The sequence below is a fragment of the Lepidochelys kempii genome, chromosome 11 (assembly GCF_965140265.1).
Source record: "Lepidochelys kempii isolate rLepKem1 chromosome 11, rLepKem1.hap2, whole genome shotgun sequence".
NCBI classification, from domain to species: Eukaryota; Metazoa; Chordata; order Testudines; family Cheloniidae; genus Lepidochelys; species Lepidochelys kempii.
In genome coordinates this window covers 41,041,234-41,067,081 of record NC_133266.1, presented here as the reverse complement: position 1 = coordinate 41,067,081, position 25,848 = coordinate 41,041,234, and the positions used below count along the sequence as shown (strand labels likewise).

The 25,848-nt window shown below is 41.6% G+C and overlaps 1 protein-coding gene across 9 annotated transcripts in view; it reads right to left on the bottom strand.

Annotated features, from left to right (window-relative positions):
- RAPGEF4 (Rap guanine nucleotide exchange factor 4) overlaps window positions 1–25,848 on the bottom strand; it is a 227,969-nt gene that overhangs the window by 139,876 nt on the left and 62,245 nt on the right. The window contains exon 3 of one of the 9 annotated variants that reach the window (XM_073305863.1): window positions 14,420–14,470. The exons of 6 other annotated variants lie outside the window; for them this stretch is intronic. In XM_073305863.1, coding sequence (XP_073161964.1) covers window positions 14,420–14,470 — 51 coding nt within the window. Of the gene's footprint in view, window positions 1–14,419; window positions 14,471–14,517; window positions 14,705–25,848 lie in introns of those variants that run through there. 2 more of the 9 variants (XM_073305864.1, XM_073305866.1) reach the window with 2 other exon arrangements.

The following is a 25,848-nucleotide window of genomic DNA, read 5'->3' as shown; positions in this document are numbered from 1 at the left end:
ACAGCTCTCTATTACCTAGCTTTTTGAGTGCAGACTACTTCGGCAGTACATGTAACATTTTAGTACATGTAACTGAACATTCATATCATGCAATGAAACAATCTGATTACTAGCAGCCAGGAAAGGAAAAGGTATTTCCAGTGCCACAACATGGAGTATGTGATTATTGCTTAATCAATATAATAATTTGATTGGATAGTCTTTCCTTCTATTAAAACAGAGGCCCTTTACCACTGAAAGAAAAGCTAAGGAAATAGTTGACTCTCCTGTCCTCTTTGAATTGTCATGCAACATCTCATTTTCACCAATTTGTACACACATGAACACGGACTTAAGTCTTCCAAGTCTAACTGCCTTTCCTCCACCTGACAGAGCACACAAGTGCCTCAGACTGCGGCTGGCACTATCGTTCTGTGGCCTTCACACAAGGAGAGTCTAGGTACTGCATGTTGCCTCCTTTCTTCCCAGAGACTGAATATGTCACTTCCAAGAAGTACTCAAATTATGGGTCAAGAGCACCTAGGAACTGGCAGCTGTCCTTTAGTTTTAAATCTTCTATTTCATAGTAGCCTACATCGCTCTGTATCAACTCAACAGCAGAAATACATTCAGAAAACAAAATGTTTCAAAGGGCACATTCGAGGTTGACAAACTCAGCACTCTTTGCCACACATACAACCACAGGGCCCAATTCATGTGAACAGTGATTATAAAATTGGGCCAATGCACACAAGAAAAGGGATATATTCGCCTCTTGACATATGTATTGTACATAAATTCCAAACCATTCATGCTATTGGGAGTTACAAAAATGGAGAGGTGAATAGATTCCAGTTATACTTTTGTTTCTAGAGTGTTCCAACAGTTACATTTCACACCACTATCAGCCCCTAAAGTGGGCTGCAACAGAGGTAAAGTCCCAGAAGCACTGTAAGACAACAAACCTAGCCACCATTTCCCCTGCCTGCTCTATTTTAGCGCTTTCTATAGAGCAAATCACTGTATGTAAGCACCACTCTGTCCTTGTGAGCCATCCAAGTATTAAATGGACAAGAATTTAGGTCTCTGGGCTCTTTCAAGATAAGATTTCCATCAGTTTCAGGACATGGGCTCAGAAAGAAAGGGGCAGACAGAGCAGAGGAATGGTGTGACAACTGCATACTCATGTTATACACTCATACACTCATGACTAAGATCACCACAAACCCAGCATCCTGCTTTTGATGTTGGTCTGAGTTTTTCCCATTACTGGAAAGAAATTTTAAAACCACACATTTCATGTGTGTCTTTAGTTTATTTTCCCCCAAACTGCATCTTGTTAATCTTGTTAATCTTCATATTATGTCAAAGATAATAATGAATTTATTAATCAAATGGTTCCCCAGTACCCCTCCATCAACCCATCAAAACAGCGACAAAAAATATACCAGTTAAAAACTAGCCCCTCTACAAGTTCACTAGTCAGTCATTTATAAAGAGACAGACACGGGGCACCGATTTTAACATTGCTGTCATTTTTAATCAAACACTGACCCTTAGACTTCAAGGAAGATATTATCACTTTGACAAGCCCATTCTTAAATAAACAAAACAAAACCTTGTTTGAGTTAACAGTTAACATCTTAAAAGTATAAACAGCAAGCAAATAATAGATTAAATAGTTTCTTAAAGAAGATTCAGCAAGACTCAAAATGTACAGACAGTGATTCTCGGGGTGGGGGGGGGTTGTGAGATGAGGGGGCAAAGGGACACGCATTGACTTTTTTAAGTTTGCCATTGTCAAATTTAGGGACAGCTAGCATGCATGACAGCGCAGGTCATCTGCCGGCGCGGGCACCTTCAGCCTAGGGGCTGCAAAAGCTCACTGTCTCCTGGCACCAGAAGTTCCATGAGGAAATGTGACTTGTTCTAATTTTGGAATCTGGAAAAAAGACAGACATCAGGAAGGAAATTTTAAAAAAATATATCTGGAAAAAAATCCTTTCAAAGAAAAAGGAAACTCAAGTCAGATACATTAGAATAATAATAAATCCACAATCAAATGTAAGTGTCATGCTGCTTTAGAAGCAATATACAGATCACTAGTCCCTCCATGGAACACAGAGCATGAAATGATGGGTCACATGCATCCTTTGATTGCTCTAAAGCAGTGGTTCCCATTCACTCTTACATGGACTGGTACCTCAGGCTTGCTTATGTATGAGATACTCAAACTATCATAATAATGAGCCTTTGAGTTAGGCTCCAACACACCCGACTGGTCACCATCCATTCAGCTGGACATACCACCACCTGTAGAACAACTGAGAGACTAAGGTTTGGAGAAGCCCAACCTCCAGGGAGAGGCAAAGCAGGCAGAAATGAATTGGATGCAGGTTTACATCCGACATTGGTAAGGAAAAGGAATAAATGAAAATAATCTACTTTTGGAATACTAGAATACATTTTTGATTTTTCTGTCTGCCACATAAATGTGGATGTATATACATGCTAGCACCACCAGGCAGAATCTTGCACTGATTTCAGTGGGAGCAGTTAGGGCAAAGCTTTACTCTTTTGAAAGTCCCACCCCGTATATATTTGTTGAAAATAAGCATGTCCCCCTCGGTAAACACAATTCCTGAGAAGAAGGAATCATTGTCACCTAATAACGCTACATTTAGTGACACCTAGAATTAGGCATAAAAGGAAGCTAGAGTGCACTGGAGCAGAGCTCTGCCAAGTAACAAGAATCAATGTAGCCCTCTCAGGATGGATCCCCAGTGTTGGCTGGGGCCTCTAGTGCTACTGTGAAACAACAACAAAAATAATAATAATAAATAATAATAATAATATAATCAGTTTAATTATCAAGTCCCATACAAGGGAGGGAGCTAGAATATTTAAAAAGACAAATATTTATAACTTATAGTACACAGGGGGAAAAATAAGACAAGCATTTTTTAAAACATACCTTTATAGAGCCTAAGACTATTTTCCATAGATATTTTTCGATAGCTGGGAACCACTTTACTGGGTCTTATGCTTCTCTACCTATGCCTAAATAAAACTATCACTAATATCAATGGGAGTTACATCTATAGAGGAAAAAGACATGAACGAACTAACTTATCCTTTTCACACTCCCAAGAATTTTTAAATACGAGGGAAATGAGTGCTCCTGTGAAAATCTTTTCTGAGGTGTGAGGCTTTTGTTTGTTTGACTGATACCAAGATCAATCTACCTAAGACTTCTCTTCTATCATTGTAGGCCCTAAACATTTGTCTGAGGATTTGTTCTTAAACTTGCAGCTATAGGACCCTGTGCTGTGGTCCACTTGGAACTTGTAAGCTAAAAACATGGTCCAGAGGAAACAACATTGAATGCTCAAAGCATTGTAGGAAGTGTAATTTATGGATAACACCCTTCCTTCTGCATCAGTACTGAAACTGCTTCATCCTGGTTTTAGGGGTTGCTGTAGTGTTGGAGATGACTTTTTCAGTTGGCATGTGCGATTTATGTCCTGAGCACCAGCGGTAATTAGAGATACTATGGCTATCCCCACCCCGACTCCTTTTTGTCTTTTTAGACTAGTTTACCATGTCCTAGAGAAATACAAACTTGGCTAAATTCAACAATAACCTCAGCCTAGGGCCTTACATAGGGATTAATGACTGGCTGGAATTAAGGGCCAGTGGTTGTGCCTCAAGCTATCAACTCCTCTCAGCCACTCATTAATCCCTGGAGATGGCCTAGTCTCCTTTGAATCATTATTTAAAATTAAAAAAATAAATCTTTCTGCATAGATTTATTTATATATTTGTGGGACTAAAAGTCCAATGAGTTGGAAATAGAATATTTGTGTAGAAAACAGTATTGATATCCTAGAGGAGTATGTTCAGTTGGAAACAAATGCTCTCATATTGGGAAGTAATGCAGGTCTGTACCTTTGAGCACTCCCTCTGTGTGGAAACCTATATTTCACTGATAACTTTCTGTTATTCTTCCATTGTGTTTGCTCTTCCTGAAACTAAATTGTCCACCGTAAATTCAGTCATATTATTTCAAAATACTTTGAAATGCCACCACTGAAGCTATCTTAACGTCTATGGAATCTGTTGACTGCTCAGCACTTTTCAAAGTGGTCATAATATTTATTTCAATGCTTCACAATAAAATATTTATTGTAGCACAATAACTGTTATTATTTGCAAGATCTGGGCCTTAATTTGAAAAATATATATATTAACTATTTTGATCCTTGGCATAATCATTTCTCATTTTGCTTTCAATTATTAATTAAATTAATATTTAATTTATACAAAGTGGAACAGTGGGAACACATTCCAGTCCCTTTTCCAATGAATATTTAATTATTCATTTAGCCAAATTTTCTAAAATATTGACCCAAAACTGATTTTTTTTCATTTTCTTCAGAACTGTCAATGTCAATGAACCAAAACATCAGTTATTCTCACAGCTCTATTCTCCACCTATAATACTTAGTGCTAGTTTTCACCAGGCTTCTTTTGGAGTAGACTGCATGTACACTACAGACTTTTGTCAATGAAATTTTTATAAAATATTGGCTGTTATCCAGATCTGAGTCTCTTGAAATTGCAAAAACAAAAGAAAAACAACAACAACAAAAACTTCAGATCCTTCCCCAGGAAACCACCACTCTGAAGAATAATCCATTTGACTAAGATGCAATCTGGAATGATGCCATTTGCCACAGCAGTAACTCTCGATACCCAGTAACAAATGGAACCGAAAAGAGATCTCTTCGAGTACTGTGCAATGCATAGTATCCCCCCTGCCAGAAAGCTGAACTCCATGCTTATAATCAAAAGCTCATTATTACAGCATACTCTGTATATGGAATAAATAATTCATCAATTTACAATACTGCTTTTTCATAATGTACAAAGAAGTCTTATATGTATTAGAGCAGTGGTAAGTGTGTAAGACCTGTCCAGATTGTTTGCTAAGTCAAAACCATACTGGGCCAAATTCTGCATTCAGATATGCACACATTACTTATTATTTGTATCATCATAGTGCCTGGTCACAGACCAAGACCTCACTGTACAAGCACAGAATAGCCCCCAAGAACTTACAATCAAAGTACAACTTCCACTAAAGACCATGGGAGTTGTGCATACGTATTTGCATACATGAGGACAGAATCGGGCCTCCTGTAGCTGAATATTTGAAAAATCTTGACAGCACCTTCTCAGAGGTAGTTTCATCAATTAATGAGCATACTTAGGGTTTTTATACTGATCACAACAATCAATTGTATATGCACAATGCACCAAAGAGCAGTAACCAACATAAAATAAATATATATCAGCTAGCTAATTCTGAATTGTCTACCAACTACTTAAAGACATGGGTCTGCACTGAAGTAACATTCCAGTGTAAAATGGAGTTGGCAATTCTCCTTCTGCTTATCATGGCCAAGGGAAGTCATGCATTTGTGTGCAATTATTAGGTTTCCCTAAATTGCACTGTCTGCAGGTGCTTGTTGCTGCTGCTGTTAGGATGGCAGTGTTACTAGGATGACTAACTTCCTTCCCATCAGAAACAGATAAATGCTCAAGTGACAGAATTTCCAATTTACTAGATCTTTAAAGAATTTCTGGCAAGCAGACCAAAATGAGAAATGTAACCTCTGATAATAGAATAGCCAACTCTACTCTGGGTTGCCCCCTAAGCATTTCTCAAGTCCCCCTGTTGGATCAAAAATTCTGGTGTTTAAAACATCTGAATCTTTCTTGTTTTGATTATTAGAGACTTTATTGCTTATGACAAAAAACATGATTAAAAGAAAGAGCCTGTTCCCAGATTTCTACTGTATCACTTATACAGTTCAGCATAGTTACATTAATGCTTCAGTAGCCCAGTACCGGTATTACAGGGTTCTCGTTCTCTCTCTCGCTGGTATTGCTAATGTACCTATCACCAAAGTGGCTAAGCACCGGACGAGAAATGCAAGAGAACTGTCCGTTAAAGTTCTGTTCAGCACTCCCTGAATTTTGCCACTGTTACTGAGAAGTGATATTTCCCCTTTTCTTCTTCAAGCCCCACCCCCTTTCTCTCTGCGTCTTCCTCCTCCCTCCATCATTGCCTATCCAGGGAGAATGATGGCAGGCTATTCATCGGCCCTTGCTAACATGAGGGTTTTTTTTACAAAAGGAGGTGACATGGTTGTGTGGAGACCTGAAGAAACCCTCAACCTTGGGCTTCTACAGTGAAGGACCTGCTGCTCCACTCCCTTCTCCAAAGAGTTTCACCTAGGAGCACTAAAACAACAAAAAGCACATACAGATAAGGCATGTAAACTGAGCAACGATAATTTGGTAGTTTTGCTGGGATTGCAAATAAAGAATTTTTGACTACACAGCACCTGTGGTCCTCAATGGGGAATTTTAAGTGGGCCATTATTCAAATTCAGTACCCGGTGCCACCCTGCATTCTCTTGCAGTAGCGTAAAGCTCTGACACAGATTCCAAAGTCAGTATGGTCAGTATTGATCCCCAGCATAGACCCTCACGGTGAACTCTCTTCTTCTTTCCACTGTAGTTTTCCCTCTCTCATCTTTTAGATATTTATTTGGATTTTTGCAATTCTACTATAACGGCGTAGGGATCTAGTGCTCTGGGTTCTCAACAATCTTTTAACATACACCAATAAACAAAGCGACCCACCAATTACCCCAGATTAAATCAACAACCCACTGACGACATACAGATAACAAAACTGAGCTAACTTCTTCACAGAATCCCCACTTGATTGACAGTGCCACTATCCAGCCCTACCTAACACCCATCCCCAGTAATAGATGGGCCTTGCCACATGCCCTGAAGGTTAACAAATTCGAGATTATGTCACAGACCAACAGGGGAAGCTGACAATGGCGAGGCAGATGGTGAGTTGCGGCCCCATCTTAATGAACAATTATTTACTTGCTTTATTGTTGCGTTGTCCTACTTCCTTCGTGCCCAACCTTGTCATAATCTAGACTGAGTATTTTGGGTCAGGGACTGTGTCTGTTTTCTGCATGTCCATGTTTCCGAGCCCAATTGGGTCCCCATCCCTGGCTAGTGCCCCCAGAGACTACTGTTGCATCAATAATAAATGATAGTCATTATGGCCTGAATTCTGCCTTGCTCTTTTGTGTGTGCATGGAACAGAAGAGGAGAAAAGGTGGCATACGGAGACTTCCCCACACCTTGTACATGTAAGGGCTGGAAAGTATTGCAGCCCCTGGCTCCCCTAAGAGCAGGGGACTGCTCCCCAACTAGTCCATCAGGCCCATTGCCCAAAAGAGGCAGGTTATCTTTTCTAACCCTAACTCTGGATTGAATGGAGGATGCTACTACATCCTTCATGATTCAGCATGCCTTACATAGCCACAACTCCCTTTGAAATAAAGGGGAATTTTGAGTGGGCAAGGTATGCACAACTGGGTCCTGAGACTCACAGATCTATACCGTATTAGTTATAATACTATGAGGAAATGAGTACTATAGGAATAACAGTAAATAAAAGCCAAGTAAAACTGTAAAATCAGAAACCCTACCAGTAACAGTACTGTTTATTTTAGTTTCTTAGAGTCACTTGTGCACACAGCATAGGCTGTATGAGGTACAGTACGTCAAATGACAAGAGAACACTACATTCAGCATATGTTTGCCCAGTGAATCTAATCTTTTACAATAGAGGGGTTTTCTATGTTTCAGTTGGGAGATGAGACCCCCCCAGCTCACGAAGGCATTCCTGTGCTAGCTCCGTTTGAGCCTGTGCCTCAATACAGCAGCATGTACCCGGCAGCCCAAGCTGTCTGAGTACTTAGCCATGAGGTCGGGCAGGGCTGTACTCAGGGCAGCTAGCTTAAGCAGCCAACTGTACCAGACACATTGCTATTTTTAGGAGGTAGCTCAAACAGAGCTAGTACAAACACATCTACACCCAGAGCCAGATTTAGGGGCAGACAACGCAGGCGACTGCCTGGGGTGCCGGGCTTCGGGGGCACTGGGCTCGGGGGGTTATTTTTGTTATTAGCAACAAAAGAGAAAATGGAATGTTTGAAGTAACATGTTTCAGGTATTCTGTGCATGGATTCATTTTTCACTAACCTCCTAGAATGTTCTGGACCTTTGTAGAATCTCCTACGGTATTCAGAAGTTTAACAACTGGAGGGGGAGGGGCGCTGAAGACGCTCCTTCCCTGGGGCGTCATTTGGCCTAGGACCGACCCTGTCTACATGACCTGGGAATCAGACCTTCCAGCTCAAATGTAGATATACCCAGACAGCCACCTTCAGGCTCCCCTGATCCAAAAGCCAGAGAGTGAGTGGATCTGTCCCCACCTTATAGTCAGAGCAGCCCTGGGGCTTTTCCAGAAGCCATGGATCAGCCAGGTATAGGGGCTGGCACCCCTTCTGTCTTTTTCTCCAGGGGCCAGGAAAGGATAGCATGGGAAGCTGCTACATATAAGCCAGCCAGGGCTCTATGCAGTGTTTTCCCCAGGAATTGAAATTAGGGGGGGTGTTCAAATTTGCAGTGGGGGGTCAGGGCTGATGAAGGGTGAGACTGTAAGGGCACCATAGTAAAAACTGAAAAATGTTTCATGACCATTTTATTAGATTTTAAAATCATCACACAAATTGAAGTTGGCTACTCGAGCCTTCTATGAAGCACTACATCTACATCCTTCTTGGTTTCTTGCTATAATTTTGCACAACTCTGTTAATGAACTTCTTGAATGCAATGCATTCATCTTTGGTGGCTTCTCGTGTGTCCGGTATTTCCATTCCTTCAATTGATATGCTCATTAGTTCATTCACATGATCAGACAGAAGGCAACTTCTTTCAAAACACAAAATTCTATTCAATGATGAAAAAGAACACTCAACTGTAGCTGTTGTGACTGAGAGTAGCAAGAGATGAATTCCAACTTCTTTCAGCCCAGGAAACATAGCATAAGGATTGGGTCGAGCCACTAGTGAAGATAAAAAAAGAAGTTGAAATCAAATCTTCATTAATTCGTCGTATGATATTCCACTCTGTGTTCAAATTCTCTATTCTGACCTGAGCACATGGCAGCCCCATTGCTGGTAGTGCATCACTCCACTCAACTGTCGGTGTTTTATAGGACAGGGATCTCTAAAAGCTACATAGAGGTTGAGTAGAATCTAGAAGTTGCTGTTGTAGATTTTTAAGAATCAACTCTGTGTACTTTTTCAGTTGTCTTAACAAACACTTCTTGTCCTCTTCACTTAAGGATTCAATATAAATGCCTTCATTAGTCTACTTCTGGACTGAAGTCTTTGCTTCTTCCAGTACTTTTTCAGTACTCTCTGGTTGATCCAAATGCAGCTTCTATTGATGGACAAAGATCTACCACTGTTGTAGCAGATGCCTGGATGACATTGTTTAATGACTTACATGGTTTCAACAGTAGACTTACAAGAGAGAGAATGGTAATAGTCTTCTCTGAACGTAGTAGCAAAAGTAATCCACCAGCCTCACTGCTTAGATCCATCCCATCTTGGTAGATACTTTCCAAAGCCAGTAATAATGGCTGGAGTAATTTTAAGACAACAGCCAAGGATCGCTCATGAGAAAGCCAGAGGGTTTTCCCAGGTTGGACTAATTTGAACTTCAGTCCCAGTGTATCTTCTACATTTTCCAAGATATTCAGTCTTTTTGGACTCTTGCTGAAAAAAGAATATAATGAAGACATTAAATGTATAGCTTTTTTAATGTCTTTTGAAGAGTCTATAGCTCGTACTAGCGCTAGTTGGAATAGATGACCTCTGCAGTCTGTATAGGAGAGATTAGGGTTGCACTTTTCTCTGAGGAAAGCTTGTGCTCCACTATGTCTTCCACAGAAGTTTGCAGCTCCATCAAATGCACAAGCAGCCATCTCTTTGGGGTCCAACTGACAAGCATTTAACTCTTCTAAGATGTGGGTTGTCACAGATGCAGCCAATCTGTTTTATATAACTTGAACATCTAGAAATGCATCTACTGGCCTACTACTGACATCAAGATAACGTACACAATGACTTAATACTTGATGCCCATTTGCATTGGTGCATTCATCAGCCATATATGCAAATTTTTTGAATGTGGTGAGAGAGTTCTTCACTTTTTCAACTGTTGAGTCTTTTACTGTTGCAGCACGTGTGTCTAGCCAGTCAGTTGAGTTTCTTGCAGAAAGGTAGTGAGCATTTGCTGGTCTTGTTTGGAACCAGTGTTCAACTTCAGGATGAACAAGTGACATTGCACTTAACATTGGCATCCAGTTTGTAGTGTGTGGTATCTCTTGCTTAAATAGAAAGTATGATGCCACGGCCATGTTTGTTCACATGAACTCTGTTGTGTCTCCAGCATTCTTAACAGCCTCATTAACACTCACCAGTGTTGTCCTTGGTCGGTGGAGACTCAGAGTTCAGAGGTGCTTTCACATGAGTTCACCTCCCAGGTGGGGGGCAAGAAGGTACCTTGTTCGTTCTGCCAACTGCTCACTGTCCACTCTGGCCACTGTTGTTCATTGTGCCACCGTTCACTCCATCGCTCTGTTGCCAATGGCCCTGCACCATCACCTTCTGCTGCCACCTGCCACTGTGACCTCTCCGAGTTGGTCTCTTGAGCTTCCACCCAGCTCTCAGTAATTTCAGCTGAGCTCTCAATGGGGGAACCTCACTGCTAGTGCAGACTAGGCCTCTCTTCCACAGAAACACTGTCCCCACAACGGGTCTAAGCACTTAGACCTAATTATCAGTGATTTCAGCTGTAGTGGTCACTTAACAAAACAAAAGACCATCTATGGAGCCTAATCAGCTCTGTTTTTAAACAGTGGAGAGGGACAGGTCAAATAGTACTTGTGACTCAGGCAGACCATCAAGCAAAACTCCTGTCCCCACCCCTTCTCTTGATGCCCTATATCAGCAGAGGTTAAGTACAGTTCTACTGCCCTTAACTCATACCGTAAGATTAACAACATTTCTTTACCCCTCCATTTAAGTGATTTGTAACCCAACCCCAGCCAAAATCTATCACTTGGGCAACACAGCTCTATTTGCTGGATACCTAGGTAGATTAGGTGTGAATGTAAATACAATCTGGTCCTCAAGCCTTTTCCCCCAGCCCCCAGCTGATCACTAGCTCTCAGGGAGAGCTCATTTAGACTTCGCTTACCAATCATAATTTGAAATTATTAGGTTGGCCAACATCACCAAAAGGAATGCATTGACATTGTCATAAAAAAAACAACAGCTGTATAAGGAAGCTAGTCTATGTTCATAGTTCTCAAATCTATTATACTTTTTCAGATACACGTATTTATCATACACTTTATATGCTTTCAAAGTGTGTGTTAATGTTTCAATTTCAATTCAAATTTCCAAACAGTCACTAAACTGGCAACACTGCATGTAACTAGTTCACAAAACTGCGGGGGGGGGAGAGTTGTTGGAAAAATTCGGGGGGGGGGGTGGGGAAATCCCTGGCTCTATGCCATCTAGGGATGCCCCTTGGCAGGGGGATTCTTCAGACAGCAATTTAAGCCAGTTTTACAATTGGCTCTGTGTTGCTGGAGCAGCGCAAAACAGCCCGAGTAGAGGTCAGGATCTGCCTAATAATGCTCTATACCTGTATGTTATATACACATATGCGTACACATATTATATGATACTTTAATGTTCAGCAACATTCCAAACCACAAGGAAAGGCAGCTACTAACATAAAATGGTCAGACTTCACAGACATGCAGATTTTGTACAAACTCCATTTTGAAAATTGAATAAGCATCTCAGAACTAAGAATTGTCTTTTTTAAGTAGTGGGAAGGATAGATCCTCTTGGGGACTTGAAACTTGACCTGAGAGTCCACAAGACTGGTCACACCAGTGTTGTGGCTGATCTCTTGTTCATTTGTTAGGCAATCCTTGGCTTAATTTTGTAGCTCCTAGAGAAATGAGTAATTCAGGGGATGGATGGAATAACTAAGGGGATTGGTAATGGGATAATACTGACTTAATACTAACTGGCCTACGTGAAATGTGTCCTTCTCAGGCCATTCCCAACAAGAAGGAACTGTATGCACATTATTAAAACACCATCACCATCATTAACTGGCACTGTTCTGACAGTGTCAACAGAAGGCCAAATTGGCCATACTGTGAATGAGTAACAGCATGGACCCTTGTTTGCTTCCGAGGAACAGCTACCAGCTTTCTACAGCTGGTTGGAAAATAAATATTTCCCCACAAATTTTTTTCCCCGACTTTTCGGTGAAAAGTTTATCAAAATATTGCCATTCAGAAAAATCACCATCCTGCCTTATTCTCCTACTCTCCTCAATAAGCCAGGCTACCTGATCAAACTGTATCCTCTATGATGCTCTAGTTTCAATTTTCAGGTGTTAAGTTTTTCAACAACAACAAATTCCAAAGAAAGCGGACACTGTTCACAAAAAAATAATTAACCGGTAATCTAATTTTCCATTCAAGAACAGAAAATTTTAAACCCGCCCTAGTTCTGTCCCTTACTTGACAAAAGCAGTCTAACTCATTATATATTAATATATTTTATGTTATGCCACAGATTTATATGGCAGTTCAAAGAAGAAATAAAAATAGAGGACTGCCCCATAGAGTTATAAATTTAATACCTCAATTAGAGCATCAGAATGACAGTGAAAAGGGATTAAGGCAATTGATGAGCACTCTCAATCTCTCTCACACACTCTCTCTCTCTCTCTCTCTCACACACACACACACACACACACACACACACACACACACACACACACACACACACTTTTAAAAGCCAATTTTCTAACTTGAAGCATACCTCGTTCGACATTTGCCCCAGTTGGCCATTTACTCTCCTGGGAAGGAGAACAGGCTACCACCATGTTATAGCACGTCACTTTCCCCTTGTCCATTCTAGTTTTAATAAATATGGGGAAAATATCAAAAGCAGCTCCTTCACTCTGCTTAATGCTTCGCCCAAAGCAAGACAGAGAAAATGGGAGGCTAAAATGCAGTTGCTGAAAGTGAACAGGGCAACAGCTTCACAACCATCCGCAACATTTCCAATTGCTTCAGAGAGAAGCCAATATTAGAAAATATACATTTAGGCTCTGTTTCTAAGCTTCCTTTGTTTATTATATTTGGCAACACTCATAGCATTATAAAATAAATGGACACTCATGTATTTTTAGATAACTCCAGGCTTACTTCATCAACAGTTCCAAAAATTAGGAAGCATATGTCTGCAGAATCAAAGGCATAGAATATATTGTAGCTGGGTGAAGGTTTGTTTTTTTACTAAATAATAGAAACAGTAGTCCCAGTTTTATATTAAAAAGAATAATGCACTTATTTAAAAAGAACTGCCTTCCACAGAAGCCCAGAAAAGCGCGAGTTTCCCCTCAGGTCTGCTTTTTACACTCCATACATTAGCTTTCCTGAACTGCTACCCCACTGTAAAGGAATATTTTAATACATCATTCAAACTGGTTTCTTAAATACATTTCAAAAATTTTCCCACCCTTGGGGCACACAGCAAAGTCATCTGTAGACTTTCCCTCATCTTTCTCTGAAATAGTAAGAGAAACTGTGAGTTTACATTTCTGTACCTTTTTAAGTTCATACTTCTATCTTTGAACAAAAGCACCTCCTCAATATCTGAACAGTAAAATTCGTTCTTCCCTTTTCACTTGCCTATGCATTATTTAAGAATGCTGCTCTGAATTCTAGCATTAGGGTTTTCCTTGGAGCAACAATCAACAACAGTTTTTTAGTCTGGTACAGCAGGAAATATAGGATATCCAGGATAGTTTCACATATTTGTTTGCTATGTTCATCCTCAACAATTAAATATGATAATCCAATTTGGTGAAAAATAAACTGAAATCAGATCTGCTGCAAAAACTTTTTAAACGTAATTTTCAGCCTAGCAATCAATGCTTATTCAGTTTCCATGTCATCTCTGTCTTCTCGCTTTGCAGATGCTCAAGTGATGTTAAATTAAACAATTGCACAAAATTTAAGAACTGCAGGAAAATTACCATCCACACTTAATTCTGGAATACAAAAAGGTCCTTAGAAAACACCCTTCAATGATTATTTTTCCTTATAGCAAAAATAAAACAATACAAAGACTCTCACAGTAAAAGTAGAATACATTTGAGACATTCTTCTTGCATCTTACGTCATTTCAAAATATAAGACTACAACGGTGAAAATGAGGTACCCCTAAAATATATTGAAAGACTGAGCTGCTAATGAAAAATGTCTAACCTCCAAGTGAGCTGTGTATTGAAACAGACAGCAACACTAAAGTACGTATCATTTACAGACACACACAACATCAAACTATTATCTAGTTAATACTATACTTTACTCCAGGACATTTACCTTAAATTTGTGTAAACTGAAAACACAGGCTTGTAAACCACAGGCTTAAATCTGTAATTATAACACAAAGAAAAAAAAATAAGAAATCTTAAACTTACAATGATGAGTTATCATAAATCCAGCACAGCAAGTAGCCCTAAGGGTACATTTTAGATTTTTTATCCATGCTCTGTTCTCTCTGATGTGACTATTTGGGCACATGGTCAAGTTGCTATCAGCTTCTCTCTTAGTGCTGTATGAGAGCTGTGCTGATTTATCTAGTCTTTCTGCAGCAGATTAGCACTAATGTTTCTGCTTCTGCATCCTACCTTTCTTTAACAGTAGGCGCTGCGTTATCATTGGCAATCCAAATTAAAGAGCCAGTAAATGTAGCCCGGAATTTTTTCTTTCCTGTGAAACAACTGTTATGCAGTTAGTCTCACACAAGAATACCACTGTTTAATCTACTGACCCTCCTTTTCAATATCCCTGCTGAGAATGGTAGTCAGAGACACAGAAGGGTGGGTCCAATAAGACTGCTGTAGTCCAAAGGTCTTTTTATGATTTATTCTATTACAAAGAATATACTCTTGTGCAGATGGCCCCAAACAACGGACAGCTGTAATACAGATATTCTTCAGCCGGCAACATAGGATTTTCACTATTTGTAACACAAATACAGTGAAATCTAGTTTATTAAAAGAACATGGCCAACATGAAATTTAGACAAACAAGGTTTTTTAAAATACCAAGGATGCTGGGGAGACATGAACTCATGTGAATAGGGAAGATTTCACTATATTACAATATATGTGCTTGTTATAAACTCTCTTTCCTCTTGCTCCTTTTTTGTTTCTAAAATGATATTTTTAAAACATTTGCCCCCTCATTTTTTCTCATGTTGTCCGTAGATTAGGAATATTTTACACTGTAGAACTGATGAAATCAGCATACTTCGCTATAAAATGGTGTAAGAACAAACTGAATGACCAGTTTTGTCTTTCCAGTAAACCAGTAGTATTTTATCAGTAAAATGCCATTTTTAATTCATGACGTTTTCAGTTCAAGCCACCCTGAGATACAATAGTTTAAATTTTCATAAAGACTTTTAAAAATATTAGGAAAAAAGTAAATGTCTGAGAATATTTGATTCATGGAAATTTTGAACATCCTGACAAGTTTGCTCATATCACTGCTCTTCCTAGATGGTTTCCCCTCTTGAATACAGAAAAAGATTAGTATTCCTCTCTGCCCTTAAGAAACAAACATGGTTCTTGAATATTATTAAATAAGCATCCAATTCATGCCACTTAAACACTAGGAATATCTGAGAAGCAGACAAGATTCTTGGAGCCCTGATCTCTGATTATTACCGGCATTAACTTTAAATACAAGTTACACGGAGCATTCTAGGCAAAGCATGAAATCACCAAAAAAAGATTTACTATTCTTTTACTATTTTATAATAAGCCCTAAAACAAAACATAAAAAGCTGCTATTTTAGTTCACTTATTTAAATAATAATAGCAATTAAAAATGCAGCACCTTTCATCTTCTCAAAGTGCTTTACAGATTTTATATATACACAAGAATTTCTTCACAACCAATGAAGCGTAGCTGATGGATGCAGCAATGGTTAAAAAGCATGCAGCAACACTAAACAACACTTTAGGACAGGAAACAATGAAGAATGCTATATCCAACTCAAACTTACAGAGGAATTTTAAGCAGGCACAATTCAGTTACCCAAATTGGGATTTGTCCTGGGCAGATAGATAAACACTTCTACCCTTGTTGCAAAAACGTATGGTAGAATTTTTAATTGCCACAAATAAATAGGCCCTCCCTCTTTGAAAGATGGTATCCTTCAGCTACAAGAGCACCCAGACTCAATAGGGCACTGAGTTAATATTGATTCAAAAGAATCACCAATACCACGCCTTTCAGCACTTAAGAACTCATTGGAAGTTCTTCCATACAAGTATTGTGCAATACTAAAAACAGAGTCCAGTTACTATTGCATTGCAGTGGTACATTAAGTCCAAATTATATCCATAGTTATTCAAGTGCACAAATACAGTACAGCACTTGCAGACCCTTTGGGATGAAACTGTTATACAAATAATACATCTTTACCTATCAGAAGTGTGGTCCTTTAGGGTATCTCTACACTATAGCTGGGGAGTGTGATTTCCAGCTCAGGTATGCGTACTAGTGTGTTAAAAAGAGAAGAATAGCTGCGGTTAATCCAAGCCATGGCTCATGCTGCCATGGCCACCCTGCTATTTTTAGCATGATACTTGAGCAGAGCTAGTGCATGTACCTCTACCCGAGCTGGGAATTACACCTTCCAGCTGAAGTGCAGACATCACCTTAGAAAATTAGATTGACCCAGCCATGTCACTCAGGAATAAGAAAAATCCAACCCCTCTAACAATGTAGTTAAGCCAACGTAAGTCCCCATGTAGACAACACTAGATCCTACCTATCACTTCTTTGGGAAGTTGTCATAAATATAAAGGGAAGGGTAAACACCTTTAAAATCCCTCCTGGCCAGAGGAAAAACCCTTTCACCTGTAAACGGTTAAGAAGCTAGGATAACCTCGCTGGCACCTGACCACAATGACCGATGAGGAGACAAGATACTTTAAAAGCTGGAAGCGGGGAGAAACAAAGGGTCTGGGTCTGTCTGTGTGATGCTTTTTCCCGGGACAGAACAGGAATGGAGTCTTAGAACTTAGTAAGTAATCTAGCTAGATATGCATTAGATTATGATTTCTTTAAATGGCAGAGAAAATAAGCTGTGCTGAATGGAATGGATATTCCTGTTTTTGTGTCTTTTTGTAACTTAAGGTTTTGCCTAGAGGGATTCTCTATGTTTTGAATCTAATTATCCTGTAAGGTATTTACCATCCTGATTTTACAGAGGTGATTCTTTTTCCCTTTTTCTTCTATTAAAATTCTTCTTTTAAGAAACTGAATGCTTTTTTCATTGTTCTTAAGATCCAAGGGTTTGGGTCTGTGATCACCTATGCAGATTAGTGAGGATTCTGATCAAACCTTCCCCAGGAAAGGGGGTGCAAGGTTTTGGTGAGGATACTGGGGGGGAAAGACGTTTCCAAACGAACTCTTTCCCAATAATAAATACCGGTTAGACGTTTGGTGGTGGCAGCAAAAGTCCAAGGGCAAAAGCTAAAATAGTTTGTACCTTGGGGAAGTTTTAACCTAAGCTGGTAAAAGTAAGCTTAGGAGGTTTTCATGCAGGTCCCCACATCTGTACCTTAGAGTTCAGAGTGGGGAAGGAACCTTGAAATGGTGGCAGAGCGGTGGGATTAATTTGAAATCATTTTGAGATCAATTTGAGATTTTTTTGAACCAGAAGCACAGATTTGAAAAGGAAATTTTCTTTTCCTTTGGGCTGCTGAAAAGCAGGGTTTTGGCTGAAAGCAGTTAGGTTTTTTTTCTGTTTTGGGGCCAGAGCAGAGACAAAAGGGAATTGTCTTTTGTGAGCTAGAGTTTTCTCTACCTAAAGGCAGGGTAGTTAACCTCCTGCAGGGAAATTCACCAGTCTTCACAGACCTGAAGTTGTTTTTACCTAAGAGCAACTAGAGGGGTTTTCTGCCTATTTGCCTGGAGACAAAGGTGTTAGGGGGTTTTGTGGGGGGGTTTTTGGATTTTTTTTTGTTTGTCGGGTTTTTTTTCTTCTGTAGGCTGACAATCACGATCAGAAAATATAGTATCATATTACAGCACAGCAAAATTTTACAAGCCAAGTTTTTTTTGTTTGTTTTATTTCTAACTCTCGGGTTAAAAACAGAGAGGTAAAGATGACAGAAACCAAGACACAACACAAACTGGAGTTAGCCAGACTGGAGGCAGCAAAGAGGCAGAAAAAGCCCTAGAAGCTGCCCACAGGAGAGAAATGGAGGGAAAGGAAAAAGAAATGGAGGCAAGGGCCAAAGAACTGGAGGAGAAGGAAAAAGAGAGGAAGCATGCACTGGAGATGGAGAAGGCAAAGGCTCAGCAGAATATACCAACAAACCCTAGCAATCCTTCTCCAGGTACCACTTCCCATCCCAGAAAGTTCCCCACCTACAAGACAGGCAATGATACCGAGGCCTTCTTAGAAAACTTCGAAAGGGCCTGCCTTGGGTACAGCATCTCAACAGACCAATACATGGTAGAGCTGTGGTCGTAGCTCAGTGGACCCTTAGCTGAGGTGGCGGCTGAAATGTCTAAGGAACACATGAACCAGTATGAACTGTTTAAAACCAAGGCGAAAGTCAGAATGGGGCTAACACCCGAGCATTCCCGTCGGCGATTCAGAGCCCTAAGGTGGAAACCAGACGTGTCATTTACCCGACATGCCTACCACATTGTGAAACATTGGGATGCCTGGATATCAGGAGCAACTGTTAAATCTCCAGAAGATTTGCTCTTCCTAATGCAAATGGAGCAATTCTTAGAGGGTGTTCCTGAGGAAATGGAAAGATACATCCTAGATGGGAAGCCCAAAACTGTAATCAAGGCAGGGGAGATTGGAGCTAAAGGGGTGGAGGTGGCAGAAAAGAAAAAAACTGATCGCAGTTGGAGCGGATACCAGAAGGGACAACCTCAGACCACCCCCTATTACCGGAGGCCACCCAAGGCCTCAACTACCCCCCAAGGAACCCTCCAGACACCTTATCGTCCCGCCACACCGTTCTCCAGCAACCCACCTCGCTCCAGTGACCCGTCAGCTTGACGATGTTTTAAATGTAACGAGTCGGGGCATGTAAAGGCCAACTGCCCCAAGAACCCCAACAGATTACAGTTCATTGCACCGGAATCACACCAGAGGTCCGCAGGCCCAGATACCTCCCAGATACCCTTGGAGCGGAGGGAAACTGTGAGTGCGGGCGGGAAGAAGGTCACCGGGTGGAGGGACACCGGAGCACAAGTCTCAGCTATCCATGATTACTTAGTGGACCCCAATTTAATCAACCCAGAGATCCAAGTGAAGATTCAACCCTTCAAGTCCAACTCTTTCAATTTGCCTACAGCCAAGTTGCCTGTCCAGTACCAGGGCTGGTCAGGAACATGGACTTTTGCAGTCTATGATGATTATCCCATCCCCATGCTGTTGGGGGAAGACTTGGCCAATCATGTGAAGCGGGCCAAGAGGGTGGGAATGGTCACCCGCAGCCAGGCTAAACAAGCCGTGACACCTAGCTCTGTTCTGGAAACTTCTATCAGGACCCGGTCAGAGGTGATGGACCCGGACCCCAGGCCAATGTCTGCAACAGCAGTAATGGATCCGGTCCCAGAGACCCAGATGGAACCAGTCCCAGAACCGGAACCAGCGGAACAACCAGCACCAGACCCATTGCCAGCACTGAATCCAGTACTTGCAACCCCAACACCAGAGGGCCCCACCGAACCTGAACCGGCAGCAGCCGATAACTCTACACAAGAGGCTCAGCCGGAGCCTGAACCCCAACATAGTGCACCAGCGGAGAGCGGTTCACAGTCAACGGAAACAGCCCCATTCCCTACATCGCTTCCAGTGGGATCAAGTATAGGTCCACAATCCAATGAGGAACTGATGTCTCCAGCATCAGGGGAACAGTTCCAGACCAAACTGGAAGCAGATGAAAGCCTCCAGAAAGCTTGGAGGCAGCACGGAGCAACCCACCGCCTCTCAGCTCTTCTAATCGATCCAGGTTTGTTGTAGAAAGAGGACTTTTATACAAGGAAACTCTTTCTGGTGGACACCCGGAAGACTGGCATCCTCAGAGACAGTTGGTAGTTCCAACTAAGTACCGGGTCAAGCTCTTGAGCTTAGCCCACGATCATCCTAGTGGCCACGCTGTGGTGAACAGGACCAAAGACCGTTTGGGGAGGTCATTCCACTGGGGGGAATGGGCAACGATGTTTCTACCTATGTCTGGTCTTGTGAGGTATGCCAAAAAGTGGGAAAACCCCAAGACCAGGTCAAAGCCCCTCTCCAGCCACTCCCCATTGAAGTTCCATTTCAGCGAGTAGCTGTGGATATTCTGGGTCCTTTTCCGAAAAAGACACCCAGAGGAAAGCAGTACATACTGACTTTCATGGATTTTGCCACCTGATGGCCGGAAGCAGTAGCCCTAAGCAACACCAGGGCTAAAAGTGTGTGCCAGGCACTAGCAGACATTTTTGCCAGGGCAGGTTGGCCCTCCAACATCCTCACAGATGCAGGAACTATGGAAAGCCTTTGGGAAGCTCATGGGGTAAATCACTTGGTCGCCACTCCTTACCACCATCAATCAAATGGCATGGTGGAGAAGTTTAATTGAACTTTGGGGGCCATGATACGTAAATTTGTAAATGAGCACTCCAATGATTGGGACCTAGTGTTGCAGCAGTTGCTCTTTGTCTACAAAGCTGTACCACATTCCAGGTTAGGGTTTTCACCATTTGAACTTGTATATGGCCGCGAGGTTAAGGGGCCATTACAGTTGGTGAAGTAGCAATGGGAGAGATTTACACCTTCTCCAGGAACTAACATTCTGGACTTTGTAACCAACCTACAAAACACCCTCCAAACCTCTCTAGCCCTTGCTAAAGAAAACCTACAGGATGCTCAAAAAGAGCAAAAAGCCTGGTATGATAAACATGCCAGAGAGCATTCCTTCAAAGTAGGAAACCAGGTCATGGTCTTAAAGGCGCTCCAGGCCCATAAAATGGAAGCATCGTGGGAAGGGCCATTCATGGTCCAGGAGCACCTGGGAGCTGTTAATTATCTCATAGCATTCCCCACCTCCAACCGAAAGCCTAAGGTATACCATATTAATTCTCTAAAGCCCTTTTATTCCAGAGAATTAAAGGTTTGTCAGTTTAGAGCCCGGGAAGAAGATAATACTGAGTGGCCTGAAGGTGTCTACTACGAAGGGAAAAGTGCTGGTGGCGTGGAAGAGGTGAACCTCTCCATGACCCTTGGGCGTATGCAGCGACAGCAGATCGGAGCTGTGCACTAGCTACACGCAGACGTTCTCAGCCACCCCAGGACTGACTGAACGGGCATACCACTCCATTGACACTGGTAATGCTCACCCAATTAAAGTCCAACCTTACCGGGTGTCTCCTCAAGCTAAAACTGCTATAGAACGGGAGATCCAGGATATGTTACAGATGAGTGTAATCCACCCCTCTGGCAGTGCATGGGCATCTCCAGTGGTTCTAGTTTCCAAACCAGACGGGGAGATACGTTTTTGCGTGAACTACCGTAAGCTAAATGCTGTAACTCGCCCAGACAACTATCCAACGCCACGCACAGATGAACTATTAGAGAAACTGGGACGGGCACAGTTCATCTCTACCTTGGACTTAACCAAGGGGTACTGGCAGGTACCGCTAGATGAATCCGCCAATGAAAGGTCAGCCTTCACCACACATATTGGGCTGTATGAATTTAATGTACTCCCTTTCGGGCTGCGGAATGCACCCACCACCTTCCAAAGACTTGTAGATGGTCTCCTAGTGGGATTAGGAGAATATGCAGTCGCCTACCTTGACGATGTGGCCATATTTTCGGATTCCTGGGCAGAACACCTGGAACATCTACAAAAAGTCTTTGAGCGCATAAGGGAGGCAGGACTAACTGTTAAGGCTAAGAAGTGTCAAATAGGCCTAAACAGAGTGACTTACCTTGGACACCAGGTGGGTCGAGGAACTATCAACCCCCTACAGGCCAAAGTGGATGCTACCCAAAAGTGGCCTGTCCCAAGGTCAAAGAAACAGGTTCAATCCTTCTTAGGCTTGGCCGGTTATTACAGGCGATTTGTACCGCAATACAGCCAAATCGCCACCCCACTGACAGACCTAACCAAAAAGAAACAGCCAAATGCCGTTCAGTGGAGCAAAGAGTGTCAGAAGGCCTTTAACCAGCTTAAAGCGACACGCATGTCTGACCCTGTACTAAGGGCCCCAGACTTTGACAAACCGTTCCTAGTAACCACCGATGCGTCCGACCGCCGCTGCCACCAAGGCAAGGTTCCTTCCCCACTCTGAACTCTAGGGTACAGATGTGGGGACCTGCATGAAAACCTCCTAAGCTTACTTTTACCAGCTTAGGTTAAAACTTCCCCAAGGTACAAACTATTTTAGCTTTTGCCCTTGGACTTTCGCTGCCACCACCAAATGTTTAACCGGGTTTATTTTATTAGGAAAGAGCCCGTTTGGAAACGTCTTTCCCCCCAAAATCCTCACCAAAACCTTGCACCTCCCTTCCTGGGGAAGGTTTGATAAAAATCCTCACTAATTTGCATAGGTGATCACAGACCCAAACCCTTGGATCTTAAGAACAATGAAAAAAGCATTCAGTTTCTTAAAAGAAGAATTTTAATAGAAGAAAAAGGGAAAAAGAATCACCTCTGTAAAATCAGGATGGTAAATACCTTACAGGATAATTAGATTCAAAACATAGAGAATCCCTCTAGGCAAAACCTTAAGTTACAAAAAGACACAAAAACAGGAATATCCATTCCATTCAGCACAGCTTATTTTCTCTGCCATTTAAAGAAATCATAATCTAACGCATATCTAGCAAGATTACGTACTAAATTCTAAGACTCCATTCCTGTTCTGTCCCGGGAAAAAGCATCACACAGACTCAGACCCTTTGTTTCTCCCCGCTTCCAGCTTTTAAAGTATCTTGTCTCCTCATCGGTCATTGTGGTCAGGTGCCAGCGAGGTTATCCTAGCTTCTTAACCGTTTACAGGTGAAAGGGTTTTTCCTCTGGCCAGGAGGGATTTTAAAGGTGTTTACCCTTCCCTTTATATTTATGACAGAAGTAGATTACCTACACCAACTGGGGAACCTCTCCTGTTAGGGGTAGACAGTGTTTACATAGAAGTGCTACAGCTGTAGCATTTCAAGTTTACACAAGTCCTTACGTTTTGTCTAGACTAGACTTTCTCGTCCTGTTGTAATGAGTGAATCTGAATAAACAATTAACTAACTCCTTTGTAAATGTTAATCTAGATACTTCTGGAATAAATATTTGTGGGGAAAATATCTACAAAGGTGTTAGTTAATTTGAGCTAATTGACACTCCGTTAACTCAAATTACTACAGGACCACAAACTAATTTAGACAAAGCTTTCAGGCACATCTATATTAGAAATTTATGCAGGTATTGCACTGTGGGTAGGGATATATGCAGCCATACACCTTAGTGTAAATGCAATTATACTGGTATAACAGTGTAATTGCCAGCACAGATTATTTCATTCACTGAACCAATACACACTGTACCAACAAAAGCACTTTTTTGTTAGTATAAACTGTGACTACATGAGAAGGGTTTGCTGCTATAGCTATACCGGCAAAATTTTCTAGTGTAGACTAGGCCTTAGATAGGCTGGTACGGCACCTAAGGAAGTTTGCATGATTTACTACACCTCTACCCAATTGCTGACCAAATAATGGTACCTCTTAGCTTAATTCTTCTTTAGCTTAAAAATGAATTTAATGTTTGTGATTTATACTGGATTTACTGCCTTGGAGCTTGAGCATTCTACCTAACCACAGTACTAGGACAGCACAGAAAACTGTTGTGTAGGCTTTCTGATACTGACCTATCTATGTGTCCCAAAACAGGTCTGGAGAAATCACCACTTGGGATGAGAAGATAGATAAGGCTCCAGGTCCATCAGGTCCTTGGTTTAATACTGCCGACAAAAGTGCCAATTACTGACAATTATGGTGATGTGGACACCATTTCATTAGGAAGTGGACTGAGACCACAATCTATATTTCATATAGGTCTTGTCTTCATTAGGAAACATGGTGCGTTAAACAACACATGTTGAAATCGTAGTGTAGACATGGCAAGTTTTAACATGTGTGAGCTGGTGGAGGTAAATCCTAGGCTTCCCACTAGGTTTATCTCAACAAGCTAACATGCATTTAAACGACAACTGTCTTGTCTACCTTAGATTTTCAACATGTTAAATACACACCTTTTTTGTACAATAGACATGGCCATAATGTAGATCGTAGACTAGGTATCAGATTGACTCAGTCCAAGCATGTATCCCCCTTGTGGCCTTGTGTGCTGCTGCAGTTGCCTGCCTCAGTTTCCCTTCAGGTTCATGGAAATAATCCACTCAAAGCCAAAAGTCTTTAAAATAATATTCCTCTCTCTTGGGGCAGGTCTTCACTACCCGCCAGATCGGCAGGTAGTGATCGATCTATCGGGGATCAATTTATTGAGTCTCATCTAGATGCGATAAATTGATCCCCAAATGCACTCCCCATCGACTCCGGAACTCCAGCTCGCGAGAGGCAGAAGCGGAATCGATGGGGGAGCAGCAGCGGTCGACTTGTCGCCGTCCTAACAGCCAGGTAAGTCAACCTAAGATACACCGACTTCAGCTACGCTGTTCGCATGGTTGAAGTAGCGTATCTTAGATCAGCCTCCCCCCTAGTGGAGACCAGGGCTTGGAGTCTAATTTATTCTATATAGTCCAGCTCCCAAAAGAGACATTCTTTCACTCAACCCTAGGTTCAGGATTGCCACAGCCCTCCTTTTGGGACTTTGTTGTGGCAGAGTCCTCCGCTCAGAGAGCTCTTCCTGACAGAATGTGGAGACTCTTTTTGAGACACCACTCACTCCCCATTCATTACTTGACAACTCCCTTGACCCTTCCAAGGTGGTTCTAATTACAGTAGAACCTCAGAATTACCAATGCCTCAGGAATGGAGATTGTTCATTACTCTGAAATGTTCCTAACTCTGAACATAATGTTATGGTTGTTCTCTCAAAAGTTTACAACTGAACATTGATTTAATACAGCTTTGCAACTTTACTATCCAGAAGAAAATGCAGCTTTTAACCATCTTAATTAAAATGAAACAAGCACAGAAAGTTTCCTTACTTTGTCAAATCTTTTTTTAAAAAACTTTCCCTTTATATTTTGAGTAGTTTAAGTTTAACATAGTATTGTACTGTGTTTGCTCCCGCCCCCACTTTTTTGGGGGGTCTCTGCTACTGCCTGTATGCATATTTCCGACTCCAAATGAGGTGTGTGGTTGACTGGTAAGTTCGTAACTCTGGTGTTTTACTCTAAGGTTCTACTGTACCCCCAAACACCTGTCTGAGCCAGTTGGGAGAACTGGAGTCTTGCTCAGTCCACTCTACAAGGTTCCTTTAAAGGAACAATGGCCTGGTCTTCCTATATCATCCCCATCCCAGACATTAACTATTCCTTGAGACCATCTTCCTCTCACACAGTGTACGTTTTGGTTATTCTTTCAGCTTTCATTCACCTTCCTCAGACACCTGGAATTAGGTAACTGGCCTCTCAAACCACCTCCTCTGGCCTTAAAGTCCCAGTATCCCATTACACACTCCAGCATACATTGAAGCGAACTGACTACATGTAATAAAATGTGCATCACATTACCACTGCTTTGAGCCATCTGATCT